This window comes from Tenrec ecaudatus, chromosome 18, assembly GCF_050624435.1.
Source record: "Tenrec ecaudatus isolate mTenEca1 chromosome 18, mTenEca1.hap1, whole genome shotgun sequence".
In the NCBI taxonomy this organism is placed as follows: Eukaryota; Metazoa; Chordata; class Mammalia; order Afrosoricida; family Tenrecidae; genus Tenrec; species Tenrec ecaudatus.
This window is the reverse complement of record NC_134547.1, coordinates 14,332,821-14,357,283: the sequence shown is the minus strand read 5'-3', so window position 1 is coordinate 14,357,283 and position 24,463 is coordinate 14,332,821. Positions and strand designations below refer to the sequence as shown.

Here is a 24,463-nt window from a genome sequence, read left to right as displayed (position 1 = left end):
AAAATCACGTTATGGTTGGGGGTCACCGCCACATGAGGAACTGTATGATAGGGTCGCGGCATGAGGAAGGTTGGGAACCACCCCTGTGGACCTGCCCTGAGCATTTCCAACAACGCACTCCTTACGGGAGTAGAAAGCCTCAGCTTTCTCCCAAGGAGTGGCTGGTGTGTTCGAACTGCTCACCTTGAAACCCACTATGTCACCAGTCACCAAGACTCGTACCTTGAGCCCTAGATGCCAGGTTCTGCCCTGCCCCCTCTGAACCCCGAAGTTGGCCCCTTTTGTAAACGTGGGTGTTTCAACTCCAGGCGGATCTTGTACAACTCCTCCCACCCACCCCCCTCCGCCCCTACCCCCACAAGGGACCCTGGAATCTGGCCGCCAAATCCCTGCCTCTCCAGACTCCCTACCCTGATAGACTCAGGACAGTCACGTGGTGCCGCGTCGTCCTTCTGGGGACCAAGGGACTCCTGGCCTCCCTGCCCTTTCTGTCTCCAGCCCTGCGCTTTGACTTTAATCTCAGCAGCTGTCCCTGAACTGGAGCTGTCGGCGTGCCTGCCCCTCCTCGCAGAAAGGTCTGGAACTGTCTGTCGGCTCAGAGCGTCAGCCCTTTGCTTCTCACTGGTGTAATGCGCCCTGTCTGCATTTCCCAGGCCCTCAGGAGCACCCAGGAGCTCTGGGCCTAGCGGTTTATGAGTTGGGGCTGCTAACTGCAAGGTCGTCGGTTGGAAACCACCAGCTGCTCCACAGGAGAAAGACGAGGCTTTCTCCTTCTGGACAGCGTTATAGACTCACAATTCCTCACCCTATCCTATAGGCTTGCTCTGAGTTTGTTGGGTTTTCAGGAGCGGCCCAATTCTGCTCTCTCCGGAAAACTCTGACCCAAACCACCCCTGCAGTGGACCCAGGGGCAGGGTCCCCTCTCCGGTTCTCTAGGACCCGCCCCGTCCCGTCCCGCCCAGGACCGCACCCTTCGCCGCTCCCCAGCCACCCAGGGACTCATGGCCGCAGCCACGGCGGGCCCTGGGGGCCAGCGATCGCGGGCGCCCCGCGCCCTGAGCAGGGTGGTGAAGCTGCTGGAGCGCCTGGGGGAGCAGTGCGGGGACCCCCGGCTCTCCTCGAGCCCCCCCTGCCTGCGGGACCTGCTGCCGCGCATGGCGCAGCTGCTGCGGAAGGTGGCCCAGGCCTGGAGGGCGGAGGGCAGCCGGGACGGTGCCGGCGGCGCCTGGGACTTCCTGGTCACCTACCTCTCCAACCTGGAGACTAAGGGCAGGCAGGTGGCCACGCTGCTGCCTCCCCGCGGTCGATCTGGAGCCAATGACGAGCTCTTCCGGGATGGCACCAGACTCAGGTGAGCACCGCCTGCACCCCCCATGGCCAGCACCAAGGGGATCTGAGGGAGACCTGGGTCCCCCCACTCTGCACCCCTTCCTACCTCCCTTCAGTGCCCTCCTCTCTCAGACCAGAGTCCTGATTCCCAGCCCCTCTTACATCAGGGGTCTAGAACTCCCACCCCTTCCTCCTCAGACTGCAATCCAGACCCCCCAGACCCTAATGTTTCAGGGGTCTAGACCCCCCCCCCCCCGCCCCGCCCAGCTCTTCCTCCTTCAGACTGGAGTCCAGACCCCATTCCCCTCCTCCCTCAGATCAGAGTACAGACCCCAGCCCTTCGCACATCAGGGGTCTAGAGCTCCCAGGCCCCTCCTCCCTCAGACCCAGGACCAGACACCAGGCCATGGCATCTCTTGGGAATACAGAGTACACACACACACACACACACACACACACACACACACACACACACACACACACACACCGCCCAGCCCCCTCTGGGCCGTCAGAACACTCACCCACCGAGGAATCCCAGAATCCCTGTCTGCGTACCCAGCCACACAATTCGTGCTGCACCCACTTACTCTTTCTTTGCTGTCCTCCACTTTACCAAACACTACGGCCTTGTCCAGAGACAGGGTCCCTCCTCATGGGTCCAAATCACAGGAGACAAAGTCTCACCGTCCTCACTTCTGGCCCTACATCTTCCAAGGCGGATTTGGGGCTTCCTTCTGGCCAGCCGGTACTTCCCATATTCTCCGCCCGCAGCATGATTCGTAGGCAACGCTTCTTCTCCAGGCCTCCGCATTCCGTGTCCAACTTTCAGGTGCATAAGAGGTGATTGAAAATACCCTGGCTTGAGTGAGGCGCCCCTTAGACCTCGAAGGAACATCGTAGCTTTTCAACACTCTGAAGAGATCTGGCCCAGCAGATTTACCCAGAGCAAGGAGCCTTTTGCTCTCTTGCCTGCTGCTTCCAGGAGCATTGGTTGTGGATCGGAGCAAGGCGAGATCCTAGACAACGTCAGCCTTTCCTCCGTGGATCATGAGGTGACCTGCTGGAGGTCCGGTTGTGAATATGTGGGTCCTCTGTATCTTATCTAAGGCGTTATGAGTCACAAGCGACTCCGTTGGCGGTGAACTTGGTTTGGTTCTGATCCATACTGAAGGCTGCCATCATCCGGCAGGACCTGACCAGGCTTTTCCTCTGAGCGGCTCCTGAGGGAAGTCTGTGGGGGGCGGGGGGGTGTGGAGGGGCTTGTCCCCCCGTGGGGATGCCCGACAGGGAGCCCAGATCCTTAGAACCCCTCCCCCGCAGGCGGCAGCTGGCCAAGCTAGCCCTCATCTTCAGCCACATGGCCTCGGAGCTCGGCGCCCTCTTCCCAGAGGGACAGTACTGCGGACACATATACCACCTGGCCAAGCCCATGGCTCACACCTTCTGGAGAGGCTGCTGCGGGGCCCGGTGAGTGAGCTGCCACCGGGGAGCCGGGAGCTCCCAGATCTGCTGTCCAGCCCCAATCCCCGAGCCCTCTTCCTCCCTCAGCCCCAGGGGTCCAGTTCCCCCTGGTCCACTCCACACTATGATCCAGGAATCTAATCCCCAACCACCTCCTCCCTCAGACCCAGGAGTCCAGGCCCCCAGCCTCCTGCTGCCCATGATCCAGGAGTCCAGGCCCCCTCAGAGTCAACAGTCCAGGCTTCAGCCCCCTCATTCCCAGAAAACCTCCTGTGCTAGACCCCCAGAGGCCTCAGCTCCCCTTTCTCTCGCCCCCCCCCCACGCCCACCCCCATCCAGGTGCGTGCTTCCCTGGGCCGAGTTTGAGTCCCTCTTACGCACCTGCCACCCGCTGGAGTCAGGCCCCACGGCGCTGGCCTTGCGTTCCACCATCGACCTCACCTGCAGTGGCCATGTGTCCGTCTTCGAGTTTGACATCTTCACCAGGCTCTTCCAGGTCAGAGAAGATCCCAACGGGGGGCCTGGGGGCTGGGCCTAAGGGACCAGACTCCAGGGTCTCAGGGAGAAGCCCGGTGTCCACACTTCTGGGTCAGAGAAGAGGAGGGGGCTATACTCCTAGGTGTGAGAGTGGATGCAATTAGGGGTGTACACTCCAGAGGGAGGAGCACCCCTGGGTGGCTGGGTCCTGGGCAAAAAGAATCCAGAACCTTCCATGTAAAGAGAGATGGAAGGCCCCCATTGGGTTGAGTAGGCTGGACGCTGGAGGCTCTGGAGGCGCGGGCTCCTGCCAGACCCTCCCTGAACATGCCTGCCCCACTCCAGCCGTGGCCCACACTCCTGAGGAACTGGGAGCTCCTGGCCGTCAACCATCCCGGCTACATGGCCTTCCTCACCTACGAAGAGGTTCGAGCTCGTCTGCAGGCCCACAGAGACAAGCCAGGCAGGTAGAAGGGGCAGGTCAGGGGAGAGGGGTGGTGTCCCGGACCTGGGCCAGGGGCTCAGGTGTCCCGGACCTGGGCCAATGGGTGGTAGGAGCCCAGACGTTCTGCAGGGGGTCAGGCATGAAGGACCAGGGCCGAGGTCCCTGGGATTCCAGAGAGGCAGTGATCTCAAGGTAAAAGGCCAAGTGCCGCTCTCCTTGGAACAAACACACACACACACACCAGGATGATGAGTGTTTTAGCACTCTTCCAGTTTCACTGCAAATGGGCTTAGAGAAAGGGATCTTTCCCCCCTAGACCGCAAAAGACCAGGGTATGGGCTTCAGGCACAGCTGGATCCAGGTGCTTAAGCGATAGTCAATCTCCATCGCTGTTTTCCTCTGGGTTGGCTTCATTCCCAGACAGTCTCTCCTCGTGGTGACAGAAGGTTTCTAGAAGCCCCACATGTGTGCTCTGCCCACCTTGTTGGTGCCGTGGATGAAACGTACAGCTCCAAACAGAAGTATTGATCCTTTGATTCCACCAGCTGCTCCGGGGGAGACAGATGAGGCTTTCTGCGCCTGTAAAGATTCGTGAATCCACAGAGGCAGTTCTACTCTGTCCTGCACGGACTCGGAGTTGGCATTGACTTGAGGGCAGTGGTTTGATTTGGGGTAGAAATGGGCCCCTTGTTTCTTTTTTTTTTTAAACATTTTATTGGGGACATATACAACTCTTATCACAATCCATCCATCCATTGTGTCAAGCACATTTGTACATTCATTGCCGTCATCATTCTCAGAACATTTTCTTTCTACTTGAGCCCTTGGTATCAGCTCCTCATTTTACCCTCTCCCTCCCCATTCCCCACTCCCTCATGAACCCTTGATAATCCATAAATTATTATTATTTTTTCATAAATTATTATTATTTTTTCTCCCTTCACCCACTTTTCTGTTGTCTGTCGCCCAGGGAGGGGGTTATATGTCGATCATTGTGATTGGTTCCCTCTTTCTCCCCCCACCTTCCCCTTACCCTCCTGTTATCGATACTCTCATGATTGGTCCTGAGGGGGGGGGCAGTCCCTGGTTTCTGATAAACAACCAAACTCATTGTCACTGAGTCAATGCCCACTCCTAGTGGCCCTATAGGACAGGCTCAAACTGCCCCTAGAGTTTTCCGAGACTGTAAGTCTTTCCGGGACTAGAATGCCCCATCTTTCTCCTGGGAACTGGCTGGTGGTTTCAAACCGCTGACTGCATGATTAACAGCCCAATGGGCTGGATACCACCAACAAAAGCTGCAGGGCAGACTCCATCATTGTGGTCAAAGAAGATGAAAACCAATTACCATTGAGCCAATTTCAACTCAGCCACCCTGTAGGGAGCCGACACCGCATCTTTCTCCCACCTGCTGATCGAAGTGCCCCTTTCCTGTAATGTCATATCACCTATTTTCCCTCCAGTGCTTAGCGCAGCCAGAGCTCATCCACTTACTCTGTCTGCCCCTACGGCCAGAGATCTGACCGATTCACTGTGTCGCCATCGTTGGCTACACCAAATGCCAAAACCAACCAACCAACCAAACTCGCTACCACTGAGTCCACTCTGACTCACAGAGTCCCTGTGAGTTTCCGAAGCTGTAACTCATTACAGGAGTAGACAGCCTCCTCTTCTTGTCCTTGGAGACGCTGGTGGTTTTGAACTGCTGCCCTTATGGCCAACAGCCCGATGCTTAACTTGCTGGGTCTCCGGGGATCCCTTTCACTGTGGCCATGGGTTCTGAAAGGTGCCGACTGGCTGCACAGTATCAGCCGGGTCCAAGTCCCCGAGAAGGAGTGGGGATGCACGCTAGGCAGTTGGTGTTGGTAGAAAATGAAACACAGCAGCTAAGCCCTGTGGTGGTGGAAGGAGATTTAATGCTCTATCCTGGAGAACTGGCTCTGGGAGAGGAGTCCTGGTGGGCCAGCGGTTATGTGTTGCTCTGTTAACCACAAGGTCAGCAGTTCAAAACCATCAGCTGCTCCTCAGGACAAAGGTGGGGCTTTCTACTCCCATAAAGAGTTACAGTCTCGGAAAACCACAGGGACCAGTTCTAGGCTATAGAGTCACTGTGAGTCAAAGTCAACTCAATGGCGGGGAGGGAGAGAGAGAGAGAGGAGCAATCTGTAAATGAATAGATATCAGGGCTCCCAGGAGGGGGGAGGGCTAGGAGGACCCTAAAGGGACAGTGGTGACCACTCCCTGCCCCCCCTCCGCCCCCTTCTCCCTCCAGCTACATTTTCCGCCCCAGCTGCACTCGCCTGGGGCAGTGGGCCATCGGGTACGTGAGCTCAGACGGCAGCATCCTACAAACCATCCCTTCCGTCAAACCGCTGCTCCAGGTGCTCCTGGATGGACAAAGAAAAGGCTAGTGAGTCCCCCATCCTACAGGTGTGGGTACTGGCAACAGTTGGCACGAACAGGTGCAAGAATCTGTGGCTTGTAATACCGCGGTCTTCCAGCAGGTGGCATCAGTGCGCCTCGAAGCAATGGCGCCCGTGGTTCTCACAAAGTCGCTCTATGGGGTGGGGCAGGCCCTGCTCGGGGGTGGGGGGCTTCCGGTCCAACTCCACGGCTTCATTCCTCGATACTGGGCTCAGGAGCATTGAGGTCTTGACTTTCGTATTCTGCTCTAGAGTTTAGAGGAGCCCTGGTCACAGCGTGGGGTATGCAATTGAGCTGCTCACTTCAAGGTCAGAGGTTCAAGCCCACCGGCTGCTCTGTGAGAGAAAGACGAGGCAGTCTGCGCCCAGAAAGAGTTGCAGCCTCAGAAACCCAAAGGGACAGTTCTACACTTCTACTGGGTTGTCCTACAATGTCGCTAAAATCGGGATCGCTCCCTTGATTTCCGCGTCACCCTCCCCTAGTCACATAAATTTAATTTGCTATGCACAGCGACCCTATAGGACAGGGTAGAACTGCCCCTGTGGGTTTTGGAAACGACAACCCTACGGGAGTAGCTGGTGGTTTTGAACTGCTGACCATGTGATAAGCCCAAAGCGTAGGCCAGCAGGGCTCCTCCATCTGTGGTCCTAAGGATGCCGCTGCCCGTTTTACAGAAGGGGAAACTGAGGCCCGGGGTCGCCAGGTGTGTTTGTGAGAGAGCCATTTTGGAGGAAAGGTTGTCTTCTGGCCTGAGGACCCTGTGCTGACCCAGATAGGAAACCCTGAGGGTCTAGAACATCAGTTCTCAACCTGTGGGTCGCGACCCCCTTGGGGGTCAAACGACCCTTTCATAGGAGTCACCTAAGACCATTGGAAAACACCTATTTCCCATGGTCTTAGGATCCCAGACACCGCTCCTCTGTCCATCTCCAGGTAGGTCCGCCCATATATGAGTACCTGGCATGCTATACATGTTTCAAGACAAAAATTTCATTGATCTGTCATTAGAAATAAATATTTCACAATATACAATGGCATACTGTTTTGTGATTCATCACTATGCTTTGATTATGTTTAATGATGTTCATTTTGTAACGATGAAAATATATGAAAATAGATATTTACATGACGATTTATCACAGTAGCAAAATGACTGATGAAGTAGCAACGAAAATAATATGATGGTTGGGGAGTCACCACCACATGAGGAACTGTAAGAAAGAGTCGTGGCCTGAGGAAGGTGGAGAACCGCTGCTCTAGCCCTTGGAGCCCAGCCCTCAGCGCTTGCCCTCAGGCCCCGGTTCTGAGGCTTCTTGGACCTGGCTGTGTGCCCAGGGCTAGTGCCTGCCCTCTCTGAGCTCTGGGTCAGCATCTGTCAATGGAGAAGTGGGGAGTGGCCTCAGAGGGTCCTTGGGGTTCTGGTGGTCTAGACTTAAGAGTTGGGTCACCCCCAGGCTCTGTGACCCAAAGAGACTTCTGTGCTCAGACTAGAAGAATTGGTGAAGAGTGGGGGTGGGGATCCAAGGGCAGTGACCCAGTTTGACCCGTTTCCCGTCTGCTTGACTCTGCTCTCAGTTTCCACGGCCGGAGTCACTTAGGTTTCTCAGGTTCATCTCTGCTAGTCTGAGCCTCGGCCCTGTCCTGGGGTCTGAGAGGACGTGGGTCTGTCCTGGGGATCTAAGGGGACACAGTCCTGTCCTGGAGAGCCCCCATCTGAGGGGAGAGAAGGGAAAATGCATCCCAGGCTCAATGGGCGCAGGCGGAAGCTCATCCAGGGAGCTGTGGGACAGCCCAGCGGGGAGGGGGTCTTGTCTGTCAGGATGGCCCCTCAGCCTGTGCCCGCCTCTCCTCCCTCCTTCCAGCTTCCTCTACCCTGATGGGAAAAACCACAACCCAGACCTGAATGGACTCTGCAGCACAAAGCCCTACCAGCACATCCAGGTGTCTGAGGTGAGACCACCCGGGAGCCCTCCCTTCGGTCTCAGTACTCGGCTGCTGGAGCGAATGACATCACCACTTTGGGCCTCAGCTCATCCTCTGGGAAGTCTGGCCCCTCCTGCCTCTTTACCTCTGAGTGATTAGGGGGCGAAGGGCAGGGACATAGGGAGAGGAGCCGCTGAGCTCATCGGAAGGGCTAATGCACTGCAGCATCCACCAGAGACAGCCCCGAGCCAGCTCTCCACCCTCCCGCCCACCTGCGGGGTGGGAGAGAAAGAGACTCCATGGATGAGGGCATTTCAGAATCAGCGGGTTCCTGAGGGGAACAAATGGCTGAGTACCCATCAGGTCGCAGCCTTGAAAATCCCTGGGACCAGCCTACTCAGGACACTACACGGGGTTGTGGGGGGGGCAGGGACTGTGAGAGGAGGCAGCTGAGACAACAATAGCATAGGGGCATAGGGTTGGTTTTTTTTCCACGTTGGGCTGCTCACTACCAGGTCAGCAGTTCGAATCCACCCTCTGTTCTTTGGGAGAAAGATGAGGCTGTCCTCTCCTCTCTTGACCAGTTACAGCCTTGGAAACCCACAGGGGCAGTTCAACCCTGACCTAGAGGGTCTCTGGGAGTTTGAACTGATTCAACGGCTGGCAGAGACCTTTCAGGACAGAGGGGGAAACGGGCCCTTGTGGATTTCTGATGCCGTCACTCTTCATGGGAGCAGAAAGCCTCATCTTTGCCCCGGGGACAGGGATTCAAGCTGCTGATCTGAGGGTTACCAGCCCAGCTCCTAGCCCACTATGCCACCAGGGCTCCTCCACCCCCTCACCCCCCCCCCACCAGCACCACCAATAAAAGCACAACAAACCTGTTCCTATGGGGTCAATTCCCACTGGTGGGAACCACCCATATGGGAGAGAGTAGAACTGCTCTCTAGGGCCCATGCGACTGTCCTCCATCCAGGTAGAGATGGCCATGGCGCTGGGTTCTGACTATCACCCAGGTCAGCAACTGATCACCGACGACTTGGGACCTAACCTGAGCTATCCTTGCCCGGAGATAAAAACCCCAAACCAAACCTGGTTCATTGCTGATCTGAAATTCATACGGGACTGGAGTACCCCATCTGCTTTTCATTCGCTGAAATCTGGACAGGTTTCCTAGAAAACCCCTGTGCACCACTGCTACAGATGAGAGCCCCCAACACAGGGACTCCAGGATAGATAAACCCCCCAGGGCCAAGGAGGAGAGTAGAGATTCCAGGAGGATTAGAGGAGGGTGGGGGGACAAAGGGGGAATGGATCACAAGGAGCAACCTAGAACCCCCTCCCAGAGGGACGAATAACAGGAAAATGGGTGAGGGGCGTCGGAGGGCGATGTGAGAGATGGAAAAAAATAATCTATAACTTACCAAGCGTTCGTGAGGGAGGAAGGGTGGGGGATGGAGGGAGGAAGTGATGGGGAGCTGATATCAGGGGCAAGCGAATGCTTTGAAAATGATGACGGTGGCATAGGTGCAAATGTGCCTGACACCCTGGAGGAACGTGTGCATGTGATAAGAGATATCAGAGCCCCGAATAAAAGCATTTTTAAAAGAAAGAAAAAATCCCCGCGCATAAGAAGGCATGCGGCAGGGGCAGTGGATGGGAAGCCTTGAGCTTGGGAAAGGCTGGGCTTTCTCCCAGGACACAAGGTGCCTCCCTGTGCCTGGCAACCCCCCACACACTCAGCCCGCCCGTCCCCCCTCCCCGCGCCGCCCCCCTAGGAGCAGTTGCAGCTGTACTGGGCCATGGACTCCACCTTCGAGCTCTGCAAGATCTGCGCCGAGAGCAACAAGGACGTGAAGATCCAGCCGTGTGGTCACCTGCTCTGCAGCCGCTGCCTGGCCACCTGGCAGGTGCGTCTGTCCTCACCTCACCTTCGGCTGCCTTCAGGCCCCTCTCAGGGGCTGGGGGGGCGGGGCCGGGGCGGAGACCCTGATGCGGTCATTGGCTGCTGGCCAGTGGGCTCCCACTCAGAGTGAGCGGAACAGAGTGCGATCAGAGCCGAGCGAGCCGGCGGAGCAGAGCGAGTGGGCGTGGCGTACAGGGAGGGCGTGGCGTACAGGGAGGGCGGGGCTATAGGGAGGGCGGGGCTATAGGGAGGGCGGGCGGACAGAGCGAGTGGGCGTGGCATAGAGGGAGGGCGTGGTGTGACGAGTGGGCGTGGCATAGAGGGAGGGCGGGGCGGAGCAGGGCCCTGTGGCTCGGCTTTGAACTGACCTTCGAAAGCAGATAGCCAGACCTGCCTGCCGGCGATGGGCTTGAACTCTCAACCGCGTCGTTGAGAGATGCACAGTTTGCTCCTCCCAAGGGCCCTGAGACAACTGAGGCTCAGGGGGGCGAGAAGTGGCCCTCCAGAGCGAGCCAGCAGCTTCGCTGTCTGCTGCTGCAGTTCCCAGGCTCTTGGAGCCCAAGCTGCCTCCTTGCAAGGGGGGCTAGCGACAGGTCGTCGTGAGGTTCCCCCTGCAGAGGCCTGGCCCAGAGGGGTCCTGGGAAACAGGCATTGTCACCACTGCCCCGTGGCTCTCCGGCTCTCTCTCTCTCTCTCCATCTCTCTCTCTCTCTCTCTCTCTCTCTCATGCTCTGCTATCTATCGGGCCCCATCACTCAGTTGGGAATGGACGGAACTGGTGCAGAAGGAGCAGGGACCCCTGACCCCCTCGCTCCTCTTTATCTCCTCCTGCAGCAGTCGGACAACCAGACCTGCCCCTTCTGCCGCTGCCAGATCAAGGGCTGTGAGGCCGTGAGTGTCCAGCACTTCCCAGCGAGGCCTGTGGGGGCCAGGCCTGCCGCCAGGGCGGACCCAGGGGACAGCAGTGACCCAGACGACAAGGAGGAGGAGGCTGGGCAGGTTAGAGCACCAGGCAGGACTGGTCTCCGAATTTCCTGCAGCTAAAAGACTGGACTCCTGGGAGGAGGGACTAGGGGCCTGGGTCTGAGGGAGGAGAGACTGGGGGCCTGGACTCCAGGGTCTGAGGGAGGAGGGGCTGGGGGCCTGGACTCCTGGGTCTGAGGGAGGAGAGACTGGGGGCCTGGACTCCAGGGTCTGAGGGAGGAGAGACTGGGGGCCTGGACTCCTGGGTCTGAGGGAGGAGAGACTGGGGGGCCTGGACTCCAGGGTCTGAGGGAGGAGGGGCTGGGGGCCTGGACTCCTGGGTCTGAGGGAGGAGGGGCTGGGGGGGATGGACTCCTGGGTCTGAGGGAGGAGAGACTGGGGGCCTGGACTCCAGGGTCTGAGGGAGGAGGGGCTGGGGGCCTGGACTCCTGGGTCTGAGGGAGGAGGGGCATTGGGACTGGACGCCTGGGCCTGAGGGGACAGGGTCCCTGGACACCTGGACTTGTGATTCCCCATGGGATCTCGGGTCCCTCTGGTTGTGCCTCTCTGAGGTATAGCCTGTTGTCCATACTCTTATCTTATCTCCAGTGAAGAAGAGCATCAGACTGCCCTGCCCCCAGACATGAGGACATGGAGAGGGGTGGGGGGGGGAACAGTGAGGAGAAGGGAAGGGCAACTCATAACCCTCCCCCACCCTGTCTCCCCCAGGTGGTCCCTTCAGCACCCCCTCTCCCCACTCGGCGGGATCCCTCCCCCACAGGAGCCAGAGCCTGCAGAGGTGGTGGACTGAAAGTGGTGAGTCAGGGTCTCCCTCAGGCTGGATGTCCTGGGGGCCCGGACCAAGCCACCCCCGCTCTGTCCCTGCTTACGAACTCCTGAATGACTGGGCCCCCATCCTTCTGTGGCCTCCTTGCCTCTTACCACCCACCCGACCACCAATGGAGGCTTGGGCGTAACTATGACGGTTGAACAGGTTTCAGTGGTATTCCAGACTATTGGTGTGTTAGACCAGGTAGACTAGAGAAACAAATCTAGGGAGATGTATATGTGTATAAGAAAGAGCTTTATATACGAGAGCAATTGAATATTGAGGAAAACATCCCAGCCCAGATCCAGATCCAGTCCATAAGTCTCATATTAGCCCCTATGTCTGATACAAATTTCTAAATTCCTCTTCGGACTCACAAAACACATGCAATGACGCCAAATGTAGGAAGATCGCAGGCCAGTGGGTAGAAAGTCTTGTGGACCCAGTGGTGTTGTAAGCATCTCAGCGCAGGCAAGGGTCTCCTGTAGCTCCCTGTGTCTTGGCTGCAATGTCTCCCAGGGAGTCATCCTGTGTCCCATCTCAAGTAAGCTATCTCCTTTAGCACCTCCAAATGAGGTCACCAAACTGCCACCTGATTGGCAGGCTAAACTCCACCCCTTCGCTCTTAATCCTCTCAAATGGACAACAGATTATGGAACTAGCACAAATGAAGACTAGGAAGAAAGGTCTGGTGAGCTCCTTGGCTTCCTTGCTTTTCCTCCAATGAGACCCAGGCATGCCCCACCTCAAGGCCCTTACATTGGCTGTTCCCTCTAGGTGTCTCTTCATACCGCTGCCCTCCACCCACCTGGCTTCACCTTCTCACCCTCTCCTGATCATCCCACTGAAAAACAGCACCCTCGTCCCACCACCCCCTGGCTCACCTATATCTTCAGGCTGTGTTAGTCTGGGTAGACTAGAGAAACAAATTCATAAATAAACATATGCATAAGAGTTTTATGGATAAGAGGAATTGAACATTGAGAAAACATCCCAACCCAGTCCAGTCCAAGTCCATAAGTCTGATATTAGCCCATATGTCCGATACCAATCTATAAAGTCCTCTTCAGGCTCACGAAACACATGCAATGACACTGAATGCAGGACGATCACAGGCCGGTAGGTAGAAAGTCTTTGGGTCCAGTGGCGTTGTAAGCATCTCAGTGCTGGCAGGGTTCTCTGTGGCTTCTCCAACTTCAGAGGTCTTGCTACATCAGGGTGGGTCCATGTGTCTTGTCAGCTGTTATGTCTCCCAGGGTGTGAGCAGAGAGTCTCTCACCTCCAAGGAGGAAAATTCCAGGTTTCCCACAGTTCTCAGGAGAGGCCGTGCCCACACAAAAGCCTCATTTGGCTATGATCTGATTGACAGACTAGACTCCACCCCTTCACTCATAATCCTCTCAGGCCTTCCATCCGCCACGTGGTTGCGGGTGCAGTTTTGTGGGTGCATGCACAGTGCTTGACTGCTAACAGAAAGATCTGCAGTTTGGACCCACCTCTTGGAAACTCTATTCTGCCACCAGTTAAGGATTTGGATGCCCCCCCCCACACACACACACCCAGGGTTCAAAGGGCTCTTGTTTACCTTTGAGTAGGGAGGCCCCAACGTTTATTCAAGTAGGAATTTGTTTTTAACTCACTGCCAATAAAAATGGAGGCGGAGTTATCCCAAACGGCCGGAGAAGCTACCTCCCAGATGGGGCGCTCCCACTGTGTTTTAGAAGGCTTTTGGCGGGAAAATCTTTGTTTATTCATTGGCTGTCTGGGAGAAGGTGGGGTTTCAGGGAAAGGGGGCTGGGTTATGCTAATGAGATGCACAGGCAGCCAGTCTTCAAGGCGGGGTCAGTCTTATCAAGGGTTGCAGGAACTCAGCACCTGTGTTTTCTGGCCAAGCATGAAATCAACAACGAAGTTGAAATTTAGAAACAAAGCCGAAGTTGACATTTAGGAAGCGTAGAGGTCACAGACGGCACCATTTATTTCTGCAGTTTCTGTTCATTAATTTCTGCCCACTTTAATTCTCGTGGGTGGGGTGGGCGCTCCCTGGCATGTTTTTCATTCAACCAGCTCTAGGGCCCGGACCCTACTGTTCTCAACCGTACTGAGGTGGTTAGCCCCCCGCAGGATGAGACCTGGGTCTTGTTCATTGTCAGTTCCTCTCCATAACTCCAGACATGCAGGGTAGAACTGTCTCCCGGGAGTTTTCAAAGCTGTGGCTTGGGGGACACAGATCACCAGACCTTTCTTCCGATGCACGTTACTCTCCCTTAACACTCCAGTCTAGACCCGCCCCCCCTCCCACCCAAAAAAGAAAGTTGTTAGCTGCCATTGAGTCAGTGATAACTCAGCGACCCCCACGGAACCCCATGCTGCCTGGAGCTGCCCATCCCGATGCCGGGTTGCCGGTCAGACCATGGATTCCAGAAGTTTCTACGGGCAGGTTTTCAGAAGCAACTCACCAGCCCTTTCTCCCTAGCCCGTCTTAGTCTGGAAGCTCAGCTTCCACCTGCTCAGAGCAGCAGAACCACGTGGTGGACAGCCAGGGCGTGGCAGTGTGAGGTGCCCTGGCCGGGAACGGGACCTGGGTCTCCCGCACTGAACCACCAAGGCTGACACGAGCGACCGCCTTGAGCTAAGCCTTCCCAGCAACCCTCTGGAGTGGACATCGTTCCCCGCCCCACCCTCAAGAGGAAAGAAGCTCAGAAAGGCGAATTCATTTACCCAAAGCCTCACCACCTGGCATAGCAGAAGCCAGTGTCGGAGTCGGGAGAGAGGGGGCTGACCAAAAACCCAAGCCCCACTGCCAGTGAGTCGGGGTTCTGACTCATAATGACCCTGCAGAGGAGAGTCGACTTGCCCAGAGGGGTTCTGAAGCTGTACATCTTTGTGGATCAGCTGCCATGGTTACGGTGGGTGGTCATGCTTGCTTCAACCCCTGTATCACTTAGGCTCCCTTGGAAGGGGGCCTTAAAGTCCCCTCCAAGCCAAAGCTCTGGCGGACCTTGCTTTCTGCATGTCCCCCCCAAACCTTCAACCCTCTCCCCACCTGTCCCTGCCAGTGTTTTTTCAGATCCTACCCCTCCACTGAAAGTGGGGGGGGGGGACGGGTAGGGAGGGGGCAGGTTTCTGCGGGCAGGATTAAATCAATACCGCGCCGCTTCCCTTCAAACAAACAGCTCAGGAAGTCCGGGAACATTATTCGACCACAGCAAACAAGAAAGCCAGCGGGGGGGCCATGGGGGGGCGGCAGCAAGGCTAAAAACAGATACAAGCCTCAGCCAAACACAAATGGATGCATTGGAAAGGCTCCGAGGACGAGGGCACTGCCAGCTCGGCCGTCTGACAGGCAGCTCTGGTGGCACCTTCTCTGGGGCTGTGCCCTCCCCCCTGGCCGGGCTTTCACTCCCCCGCCCCCCCACCCGCCTCCTAGAACCCACTTGATACAAAACCCACCCAACTCCTACCCCTCCGTCCTTAAAAACATGCTGCAGAAGGACTTTGTTGCTTTCTAGCTGGGGGGTTTGGTGGCTCAGGGACAGGCTTCTCACCTGCCGGGCGGGGAGACCCAGGTTCGATTCCCAGCCAATGCACCTCACACAGATAGAGGCGGTGCCCCCGGCTGTGTGTTTGCCGGGGTATCGAGTGGGTTTCCACGGAGCTGGCTGACTAGGAAGAAAGGCTGGCCACCCTATGGGTCGACTACAGTGCCATGCCCAGCCGGTCGCAGGCAGCATTTGCTCCCTGGTGCATGGGGCTGGGGCTGGGGCGGGCCAGGCTGCACAGCGGCAGCAGTGCCTGGCCCTACTCCATGACCGTTCACTGAGCCATCAGAACTGCCCGGTGAGGTGAGCCCCTGGAGTGTCCAGAGGGAGACACTGGGGCCCGGAGGTCTGAATGTCTCCAACTCATAGGTGATGGGACCCCAGCGGGTGTAGTGCTTGTCTTCTGTGGGTCTTGATGGGTCTCATCTGTGAAATGGGCTGGTGGTGCTCAGGGTCCCAGCCAGGTGGGACTGCTGTGGGGGACCGGGTATGCAGGGGCAGGGACCCAGAAGCGAACTCTGTTCCTGAGCAAGGTCTCTGCCCGGCACTGGTCGGTCTCCATCTGAGACACCTGCCTCTAGGGGACAACATCGCCAATCGATGGGACCCAGGCTCAGTGCTCAGTGTCCTCCCACTCACTGCTGGGAAACTCCTGGTGCCTCTGTGTTCCCACTGGAGAATTGGGACAAGAGGGACCCCGTCCGCACAGGTCTGGGGAAGTCAGCGAAACTGGATGTGGGTAGCCTTAGTGGGCTCCACTCCCTCACTTCTCAGAAAACCCCACTAGCTCCCCAGGGTGCCCCAAACTCAAGCCCACGACTTTTCACAGTCTACAAGGTCCGCTGATCTGACCCCTCCCCACCCTGTCCACCGATGGTCCAGATCCTGCTGGCATTTAGGTTTCAGATCAGTTGAGGTCACTCCAATGTCCTCCCTCCTGCCAGCCCCCTCCCTTCTCCTGGGCAGTGCTTCAGTCCTCTGGAGAACCCGTCTCCTTGTCTGTGCACTGACTGCTTGATGGCTGAGGATAGAATCCGCTCGGTGAGGGCAGGGAGTCTGTCTGTCTTGTTCACGCTGTCTCCTCCGAGTCCACTGAGAACAGTTCAGTACTCGGGAAATGTGTGTGGAATGAATGAATGAGTGAGTGAGTGAACAGGTGGAGGGACGACAGAAAGAAAGATGGGTGGATGGTAGATAGATAGACAGGTGAGTGTATGAATGGATAGACAGAAAGATGGTTGGATAGGTTGGTAGGTGGATGGATAGATAAGTGGGTAAAGGGATGGATGAATGGATGGATGGATGGATGGATGGATGGATGGATGGATGGATGGATGGATGGATAGGTAGATCAATGGGTGGTTAGGTGGTGGGTGGGTGGATAGGTGGATGGGTGGGAAGCTGGATGGATGGACAGGTGGGTGGGTTGATGCCTGGATAGATGGATAGGTGTGTGGGTGGATGGATGGATATGTGAGTGGATTGGTTTATGGGTAGCTGGATGGTTCTCAACCTTCCTAATGCCACGACCCTTCAATACAGTTCCTCATGTTTGTGGAACCATAAAATTATTTTTGTTGCTACTTTGTACCTGTCATTTTGCTACTGTTATGAATTGAGCGACCCCTGTGAAAGGGTCATTCAACCCCCAAAGGGGTCTTGACCCACATGTTGAGAACCACTGGAAAGGACAGATGAGTAGATGGCTGCATAGGTGGGTGAGTAGATGGGTGGATCAGTTGGTAGATGGATGGATGATGAACACATGAATGGATGGATAGATGGACAGATGGATGGATTGGTGTAGATGATAGACATGGACAGGTGAGTGGATGGATGGATAAGTGGGTAGATGGATGGATGGATGAACAGATGGACAAGTGGGTAGATGGATGGCCAGGTGAGTGGATGGATAGACAGGAGGATGGGTGGACTGATGAACAAACAACTTAGAACTTCTTACTCAAGGCGGAGGGGCCAGGGAGAAAGCAGCATGGATATCACGTGCCCCCTGCCCCATCACTGACTGGCCTCTGAGAAGCAACACCAAGCCCATGACCTCAGATTGACTCTGACATTTCTCCACTCCCCTCCCTAGGCACCTCTGGCCCTCCCCAAGCTTCGGGCCCCACTCCCGCTGCCAAAAATGAGGACGGTGGGCTCAGCCCTGTGGGAAGTCAAAGCCAGCCCCCAGACCAGGGAGGGGCACCCAGAGTAAGCAGAAGGGGACAGCCAAGAGCTGGGGAATCAGTGGAGGGGGCAGGGAATAGAAGGGAACTCCTGAACCCCAAGAAATCAACCACCTCCTCTCAACTCTCTCCACTGCAGAAATTCCTGAAGGGAAAGGCTTTATTCCAAGCGGTCTAGGCCTGGAGGCCAGGTGAGTCTCCCCTCTCTCTCCAGGTTGCCCCACCTGCCCCACCCACAGGACCTGTCTGGACCTGTCCTGAAGCCTCTAATCCGCTTCTCTTCCCTCCTCCCAGGGCGCCAGGGTGTGCTGCTAAAGAGAGCCCTGGGGGCTGGAGTTTTGTGAAGCAGAAATAAACTGCCAAGCCCAGGTCTGTGTCCAAGTCTGTCTGTCTGGTGTCCGGAGCAGTAGTGTGGAGACCGCCAGGGGGCAGCTGGGCCCTGGGAACGGGGCGGGTGGTCCTGAGGAGTCCTAAGAAGCACCTGACCAACTTTCTCAGATGGCGTGTTTCCAGCCCATTCTGACGCGCCCTTTCCCCCCCCCCCCGCCACCCCCACCCCGTGAGTCTGCAGGGCAGGGAGGAAGTACCCCTGGCGAGTGCCTGGTGCTTGGCACCTGTGCCACCAAGGTTCCTGTGACCAACCCTGCAGGGAGGGCGAGTGGCAATCAGTCAAACGTGGGGGCGCCCAGCTCCTCTGGGCTCTGGAGCCCAAGCCCCCCTGGTCTCCACCTCTTTCAGACCTTCAAAGAGAACCTGTCCCATGCCCAGCCTCCTTCTCCTGGTCCTCCTTTCTGCCCTCAGGATTTAGGAGTCCAGACACACACACACACACACACACACACACACACACACACACACACACACACACCATAGTCCATACTGACTCTAGCAGCCCAACAGGACAGAGTAGAACTACCCCTTTGGGTTTTTGAGATAAAATTTCCCCAAATCAGGTATCTATCTATCCCTGTTCTGCTCCTCAGGACAAAGAGACTCCTGGGCTCAGACCCAGGTATCGAGTTTGACGTCTCTGATTAAGAAGACCCACCCTCAGTCTCCTTGAGGTTTATGTATCTTGATCCCGTCCCACCCCCACTTCCCATTATTATCATCCCTCTTTCCTCCATCCCCATCCTCTCAGTAGCAGGAGCTCCCAGTCTAAATCCAGCCAAGGAGGAAGGATCATCGTTCCCTCCTCGTCAGCAGTCATGGTAGAGTGAACGGGCAGTCTCTCTCACTTTAGTTTAAATCAGGCCATATCCCCCGAGTCTCTGTCCTGTTTCCAGGCTGGGAACCCAATGATGATCCCCCAAGCCCCAGTCCTAACTATCCCAGGCCTCCAATAGTAACAGCCCCAAGTGGGATGAATGGGGATGGGGCTATCCTGAAGGGACAGCTAGCCTGACCTGGGCAGTCAAGGAGGGCTTCCAGGAGGAGGGTACATCTGAGAGTTGAGAAGCGAGCACAGAAGGATGTCTGTGAGATTTAGCTCCAAGCAATAGAAACCACCATTGGGGCGGCAAGGGAATTCATGGAAAGGATTTTGGGTCACTCCCAGGATCCCTCCGGGGAGGGATTGGAAAGCCAGGAGCAGAAAACCAGCAAGAGTACTGGCAGCTCTCCAGTCACCATCGTCACAGAACCGGTCTGATGAGGACAGGCTGGTGCCCTGATGACCACTGGCCGCTGCGCTCACCTCAGTGTCCCCGTTGCCTGGGAAACAACAGGATGTGGCTGCTCTTCTCGTTAGCCGGGGCTCCTGACAGATCACTTCAAGACCTCAAGACCGTGCCTTCGTGGTTTCTGTGGGCTCGGCTTTCAGGAAGGGCTCTGCTGGGTGGTAGTGGTCTGCACGGGCATCTCCGAGCTGCTCCATGGGGCCTCCGCGGTGGCTGCACTGGGCTTCCCTCCAGCATGGCGGCCTCCATGGGGTCAGACTGCTTTTCTGTGGGAAGGCATTTTGGAGACCATTTCAGCAGACAAAGTGGGGAGGCGGGGCAGTTTGTAAGGGGGCTTCAAGAAGGCCCTGGGGGAAATCCCATGCTCTTTTAATTTCCTGGTTTCATGAGCTTTTTAAGCCCTCATGCGTGGTTTTTTCTGAGTTTACCGGGGAAGTGGTGGCACCCAGGGCCATCTCCGCCATGTTTGGTGACCGCACTTGGATCCACCGTGGTAAGGCACCCTGCCCCCCTCAGGTCACTATGAGTTGGCATCAACTTGACGGCAATGGTTTGGTTGTGGTTTTCATCTCAACTATAACGAGCTTGCATCTCTGGGAATTTTCATTCCGCGATTGTGTACACAGCGCGCAACACACTTGGCGTCGAGATGAGGTCACAGTTTGTGTCCTTCGGGACGCACATGCCAGGGCTTTGGGGTTCGAAAGGCCGACCTTTCGGATGGCGCTTTCGTCCCGCGCCCCCAGCGCCCCCTTCTGTTAGAATCTCTTAAGTACAAATGGGTGGTGGACTTACACAGGGACGGCGATACAAGGATGAACAAGGCAGGTGGTGCCGTGGACTTGTAAGCGTGGACATTCCCAGTTCTGGCAAACGTGCTGGCGTGTATGTATTCCACCACGTGTTGTATAGATACCCGTGTAGCTACTGGAACCCTGGTGGTGTAGCAGTTACAAGTTAGGCTGCTGGCTGCCACAGGCAGCCACTCTCACTTTAGTCTGAATCAGCCGGTACTCCCCAAGTCTCTGCAAGAGCAGAAGTTCTAAACCACCAGCCCCTCAATGGAAGAAAGACGGGACTTCCGACTCTCTGAAAGAGTTTCAGGCTCGGAAACCCCACAGGGGCAGTTCCACCCTTCCCTCTGGGGTCGCGGTGAGTCAGAATGAGAGTGAGTTTGGATTTGGGTTTCGTGTGTGTGTTCATTGTGGGCATGTGCGGTGTGAATGTGTGTGTATGGCTCATATATTTATTTGTGTGCAAGAAGAACGCTGGCCACCTAACAGTTCAGGGTTTGGTTTCTAACCCAGAAGTTGAGGGTTTTAACCCCCCTGGAGGCTCCTGGGAGGAAAGACGAGGCGATCTGACCCGGTAGGGAGGGGTGACACCCTAGACAACCCTCTGGGGGCAGTTGTCTGTCGCACAGGTCCCTATGTGCTAGTCCATGCAACCAGTGACACCCTGACACCCATGACCACGACGACAGGGCAAGACTGGGATGGGTAGAAAGACCGAATTCGTCACAGGCATTCTTGCTCTGCTCCCCTATCCCCAGACCAGGCACAGTCCCAGGCTCCGGAGACTCAGAGCTGAGCAACATCAGCGGTCCCAGTTCCTGTCCCTGTCTTTACCGGAGCTAGAAAAACAACAACAGAATAAATAAATCACGAAACACAGTCTAGCTGGCAGGGAGAAACGCAGCAGAGGGAAACGTGAAAGCCTGAGGTCTCTGGGGTGAGGGCGGCTGGGTGAGGGGGGATAGGAGGAGGAGCAGGTGAGGGCGAGCTATGTGGCTCTGTTGGGGTGGAGATGGGGCTTGGTGAGCATCACAACTCCTACAGGGTCCCTGAGGCTGGACCTTGGCGCCTGGAATTTGGAAGGGCAAGCCTGGAGAGCTGGGTGGCTCAGAGAAGAATTCTTGAGGAAAGGGGGGCAAGGAGGAGGGAGATGGACTCAGGGTGGTGATCCAGGAGGAGAGAACTTTAGCCTTCTGCCTCTGGGTGAGGCGGCAGCCACAAGGGAGGTTTCTGAGCAGAATGATGTGGACTGACTGACTGACTCACTTTTTAACAGGCTCCCTGATGGAAGCAGATTTCAGGAGACAAGGACGGATGGAGCTAGTCTCCGCAAGTCTGCGAGGGCCCGAGCTGGGACTTAGGACTTCCAGTCTCCATTAAAAATGGAAACCTCCCTGCCGTCGAATCGATTCTGACTCTTAGTGACGCTCTAGGACAGAGTAGAAGCCCCTGTGGGGTTTCCACCTTTATGGGAGTAGAAAGCCTCATCTTGCTCCCACGGAGCAGGCTGGTGGCTTTGAACTGCTGACCATTCGGTTGGTTCGAATGCACTGCTCCACCGTTCTCCATCATTGTCGCCAATGACATCACCGCAAGGCTCCCTCATTCCTCTCTGGTCTTCCATAGTGGTTACAAAGCTTTCACGGGCAAACGAGGTGAGGGTCAGGAGGGACCATGGCTTGGGTCAGGACCTCAGGACCGCCTGAGTCCTCAAGGTGGGACCGTTCCCCCCCACCCCCACCAACCTAAGGACATCATGCTTGGTTAAGTAGAGAGTCAGAAGACAAACAGTGAGAAGACCATTCATGAGACGGATGGACACAGTGGCTGCAACACTAAACTCAAACAAAGCCACCATTGTGAGGACGGTGTGGGCCCGGCAGGGTTCCCTTCTGTTGCTACGGGTGGGAGTGGCCCGGAAGGCACCTAACACCACCTTCCGTGCGTTGCATGCCATGGAGATCATTCTGGCAGGACAGAATCGTCCAAGAGGATGCACAAGGCTCCGTCATGTAAGGGTGGATGTGAGAACGGACTCCGTGGCAGTAAACTTGAACGACCTTTAAAGAAGGAACCCTGGTCACCGTGGGGCACTAAACAAGATCACTGGTTGTCAGACCCATCAGTCAGTCCTCAGGAGACAGACAAGAGTAGTTGCTCCTAAAACCCAAACCAAACCAAACTCTCGTGCCCACCAAATCGATGATGCCCACTGACTCACAGCAACCCTAGAGGTCAGGGTGGAACTGCCCCTGTGGGTTTCCGAGACTAACTCTTTCAGGTGGCTGGTGGTTTTGAGCTCCTGACCTTGCAGTTGGCAGCCCAATTCGTAACCTCTACACCACCAGGACTCCTGTAAAGAACTATGGTCTTGGAAGCGCACAGGGGCGGTTTCACCCTGTCCTACAGGGTCACAGTGAGTCAGCATTGACTCCTTGGTTTGAATTCCAGGGGAGCCGATGGCCAGGGCTTTGTCCAGCAGATTTCAACCTGTCTGTGTCCCCAGGGCTCCTCCTCCGTCCCCTATATTTCAGGTGTCTTTCGCCCACACCTAGAACTTCAGCAGGCTGAGTTATTGAGGAAGGCTGGCTGTCTTTCCAGGCCAGGGCAGCAGGTGCACAAGTGGGGACAGAGGAGCTGGGGTGGCGGTGGCAGGAGCCCGGGCCGGAGTGAGGTTGGGCAGTGTGACCTGGCCCGTGATGATCTCGCTGAGGCGGGGTCTATATGTACATCTCCGGGGCCTGCTCTGAGCACCTGCTCTGTGTCCCCGTTTGTGTGTGATGGGGACACCGAAGTGACCGAAAGCTCACACACTAACCATCCAGAGCCAGAGAAAGACAAAATCGCAGAGGCCAGGGCCGATAAGGGGGAATTAAGGGGTGCTGCAGGATCCCCAAAGGGGTGACTGGCTCAGCCTGGGGCCCGTGGAGGACTTCTTGGAGGAGGAGAGGGTAGGACCCATAAGAAACGGTCACCTTTCCCAATATCGCAAGGCACCGTGTGGGTACAAAATGATTAAGTGGCCAGTTGACCAGGGAAAGGTTGGTAGTTCGAACCCACACATGCGCCTGTGGGGGAGAAACAGCTAGCCCTCTGCTGCCCACGAGCCCAGCCTGGAAACACCTCTGGGGGCAGTTCTCCTCTGTCCCTTGGGGTCCCTCGGAGTGACCTCCATGTCACCTAACAGCAGCCATGGCCCTCCAACACCTGACTTCCTGCAAAGCAATGGTAAAGGCTGACAATCTCTCTAGCCATCTAAAGGGCCCCTCCCTGCCTGACATGACCCCCCTTTCTCTGTCAGAGGCACCTCTTCCAGCATGACTGGCCACTCCCTATCTGACCAGGGCTAGCCTCTCCCAGGTTACCAACAAGGCCATCCCTGCCTGCCCCCGCCCCCCAATTTGTAGTGTTTGGGGGGGACCGTTTGTTCCACTGCGACCTGAGTGGTGAGGTGCCTCTGGGTCAGTCTGACCTGTGACCTCCAGTGTGCTCTGTGACCCCCACCTTCTGCCTGGTGGCCCAGCCCCTTCCCCCCACAGGTGCACCCGCTCCCTCCCCTCCCCCACTCACCTGCTCCCGCCCGCCTGTTTCCCTCCCTTCTCAGAAGGAAGCCAGAGAGGAGGAAGGGGGGCGGGGGCATTCCTAGGATTCCCGGGAGATGGGGGCGGAAAGGGAGGGCCATACGGGGAGAACACGGGAACCCCCCTCATCACACACCCCTCCTCCTCCCCTCCAACCAGGACTGGCCTGACCGCTACTGGGGTCTGGCGGCTCCCAGCTGAGAGTGTCGGCCTGGCCTGTTCCAGACCACTGGTGGGGAGATCCGTCCTGCACACTGGCCTCACGAGAGGCCATGCTGGGAGCAGCCGTTCTGAGCCACTGGTCATGCTGGGAGCCACTGGGCAGTGGTCAGTCCCACCCAGGCCCCTGCTTAGCGCGCAGGTTCACAGCTTGGCCTGGGGGAGACTAACTCAGGCCACCGGTCAGGCTAATTGGACGGAGTGAGTGAGCCCATGGGAGATACACAGAGGACTCTAGGGTCGCTGGGCGAGGGCGGTGCAGGCTACTGGTGTACTGAGACCGGCTGGTTCAAATGGATGGACCAGGTCGCTGGCGAGCGTGGGAAGCCCCCTACCATAAGGTCCTTGGAAAGCCCTAGCGGGGGCAATGAAGGATGCCTGTGATCGCCCTTAAGGTTAGCACCCAGGCCACTGGCTAGACCTGTCGCTTGAGCCACTGCCGCGGGTGGGTCCTGGTCAGCCAAGGCGGGACGCCGGGGCGGGGAGGTGGCGGAGGGAGCCCCGCGCCCGGCCCGCCCGCCCGCGGTGCACAGGGAGGTCCGCTCCGGGGCAGTGGGAGGTCCTGGCCCTGCGCCCGTGCAAAAGGGGGGGAGGGGGGAGCGGCGGGGCGGGGCGGGGCGGAGCCTCCTGCTCCCCTGCCCGTCGCGGCCCGAGCCGCTGGCAGCCCGGGGCTCAGTTGCCACTGCCGCTGCCGCCACGACC

General features: G+C 56.9%; 1 protein-coding gene across 1 annotated transcript; it reads left to right on the top strand.

The window, feature by feature from the left end:
- Positions 1-1,001: 1,001 nt before the first annotated feature.
- Positions 1,002-17,517, top strand: CBLC (Cbl proto-oncogene C). Its single transcript, XM_075536623.1, has 10 exons — positions 1,002-1,351; positions 2,650-2,796; positions 3,130-3,286; positions 3,613-3,734; positions 5,985-6,122; positions 7,999-8,086; positions 9,838-9,969; positions 10,800-10,964; positions 11,658-11,744; positions 17,398-17,517. The coding sequence occupies exons 1-10, from the start codon at positions 1,002-1,004 to the stop codon at positions 17,515-17,517; spliced, it is 1,506 nt and encodes a 501-aa protein (XP_075392738.1).
- Positions 17,518-24,463: the final 6,946 nt, after the last annotated feature.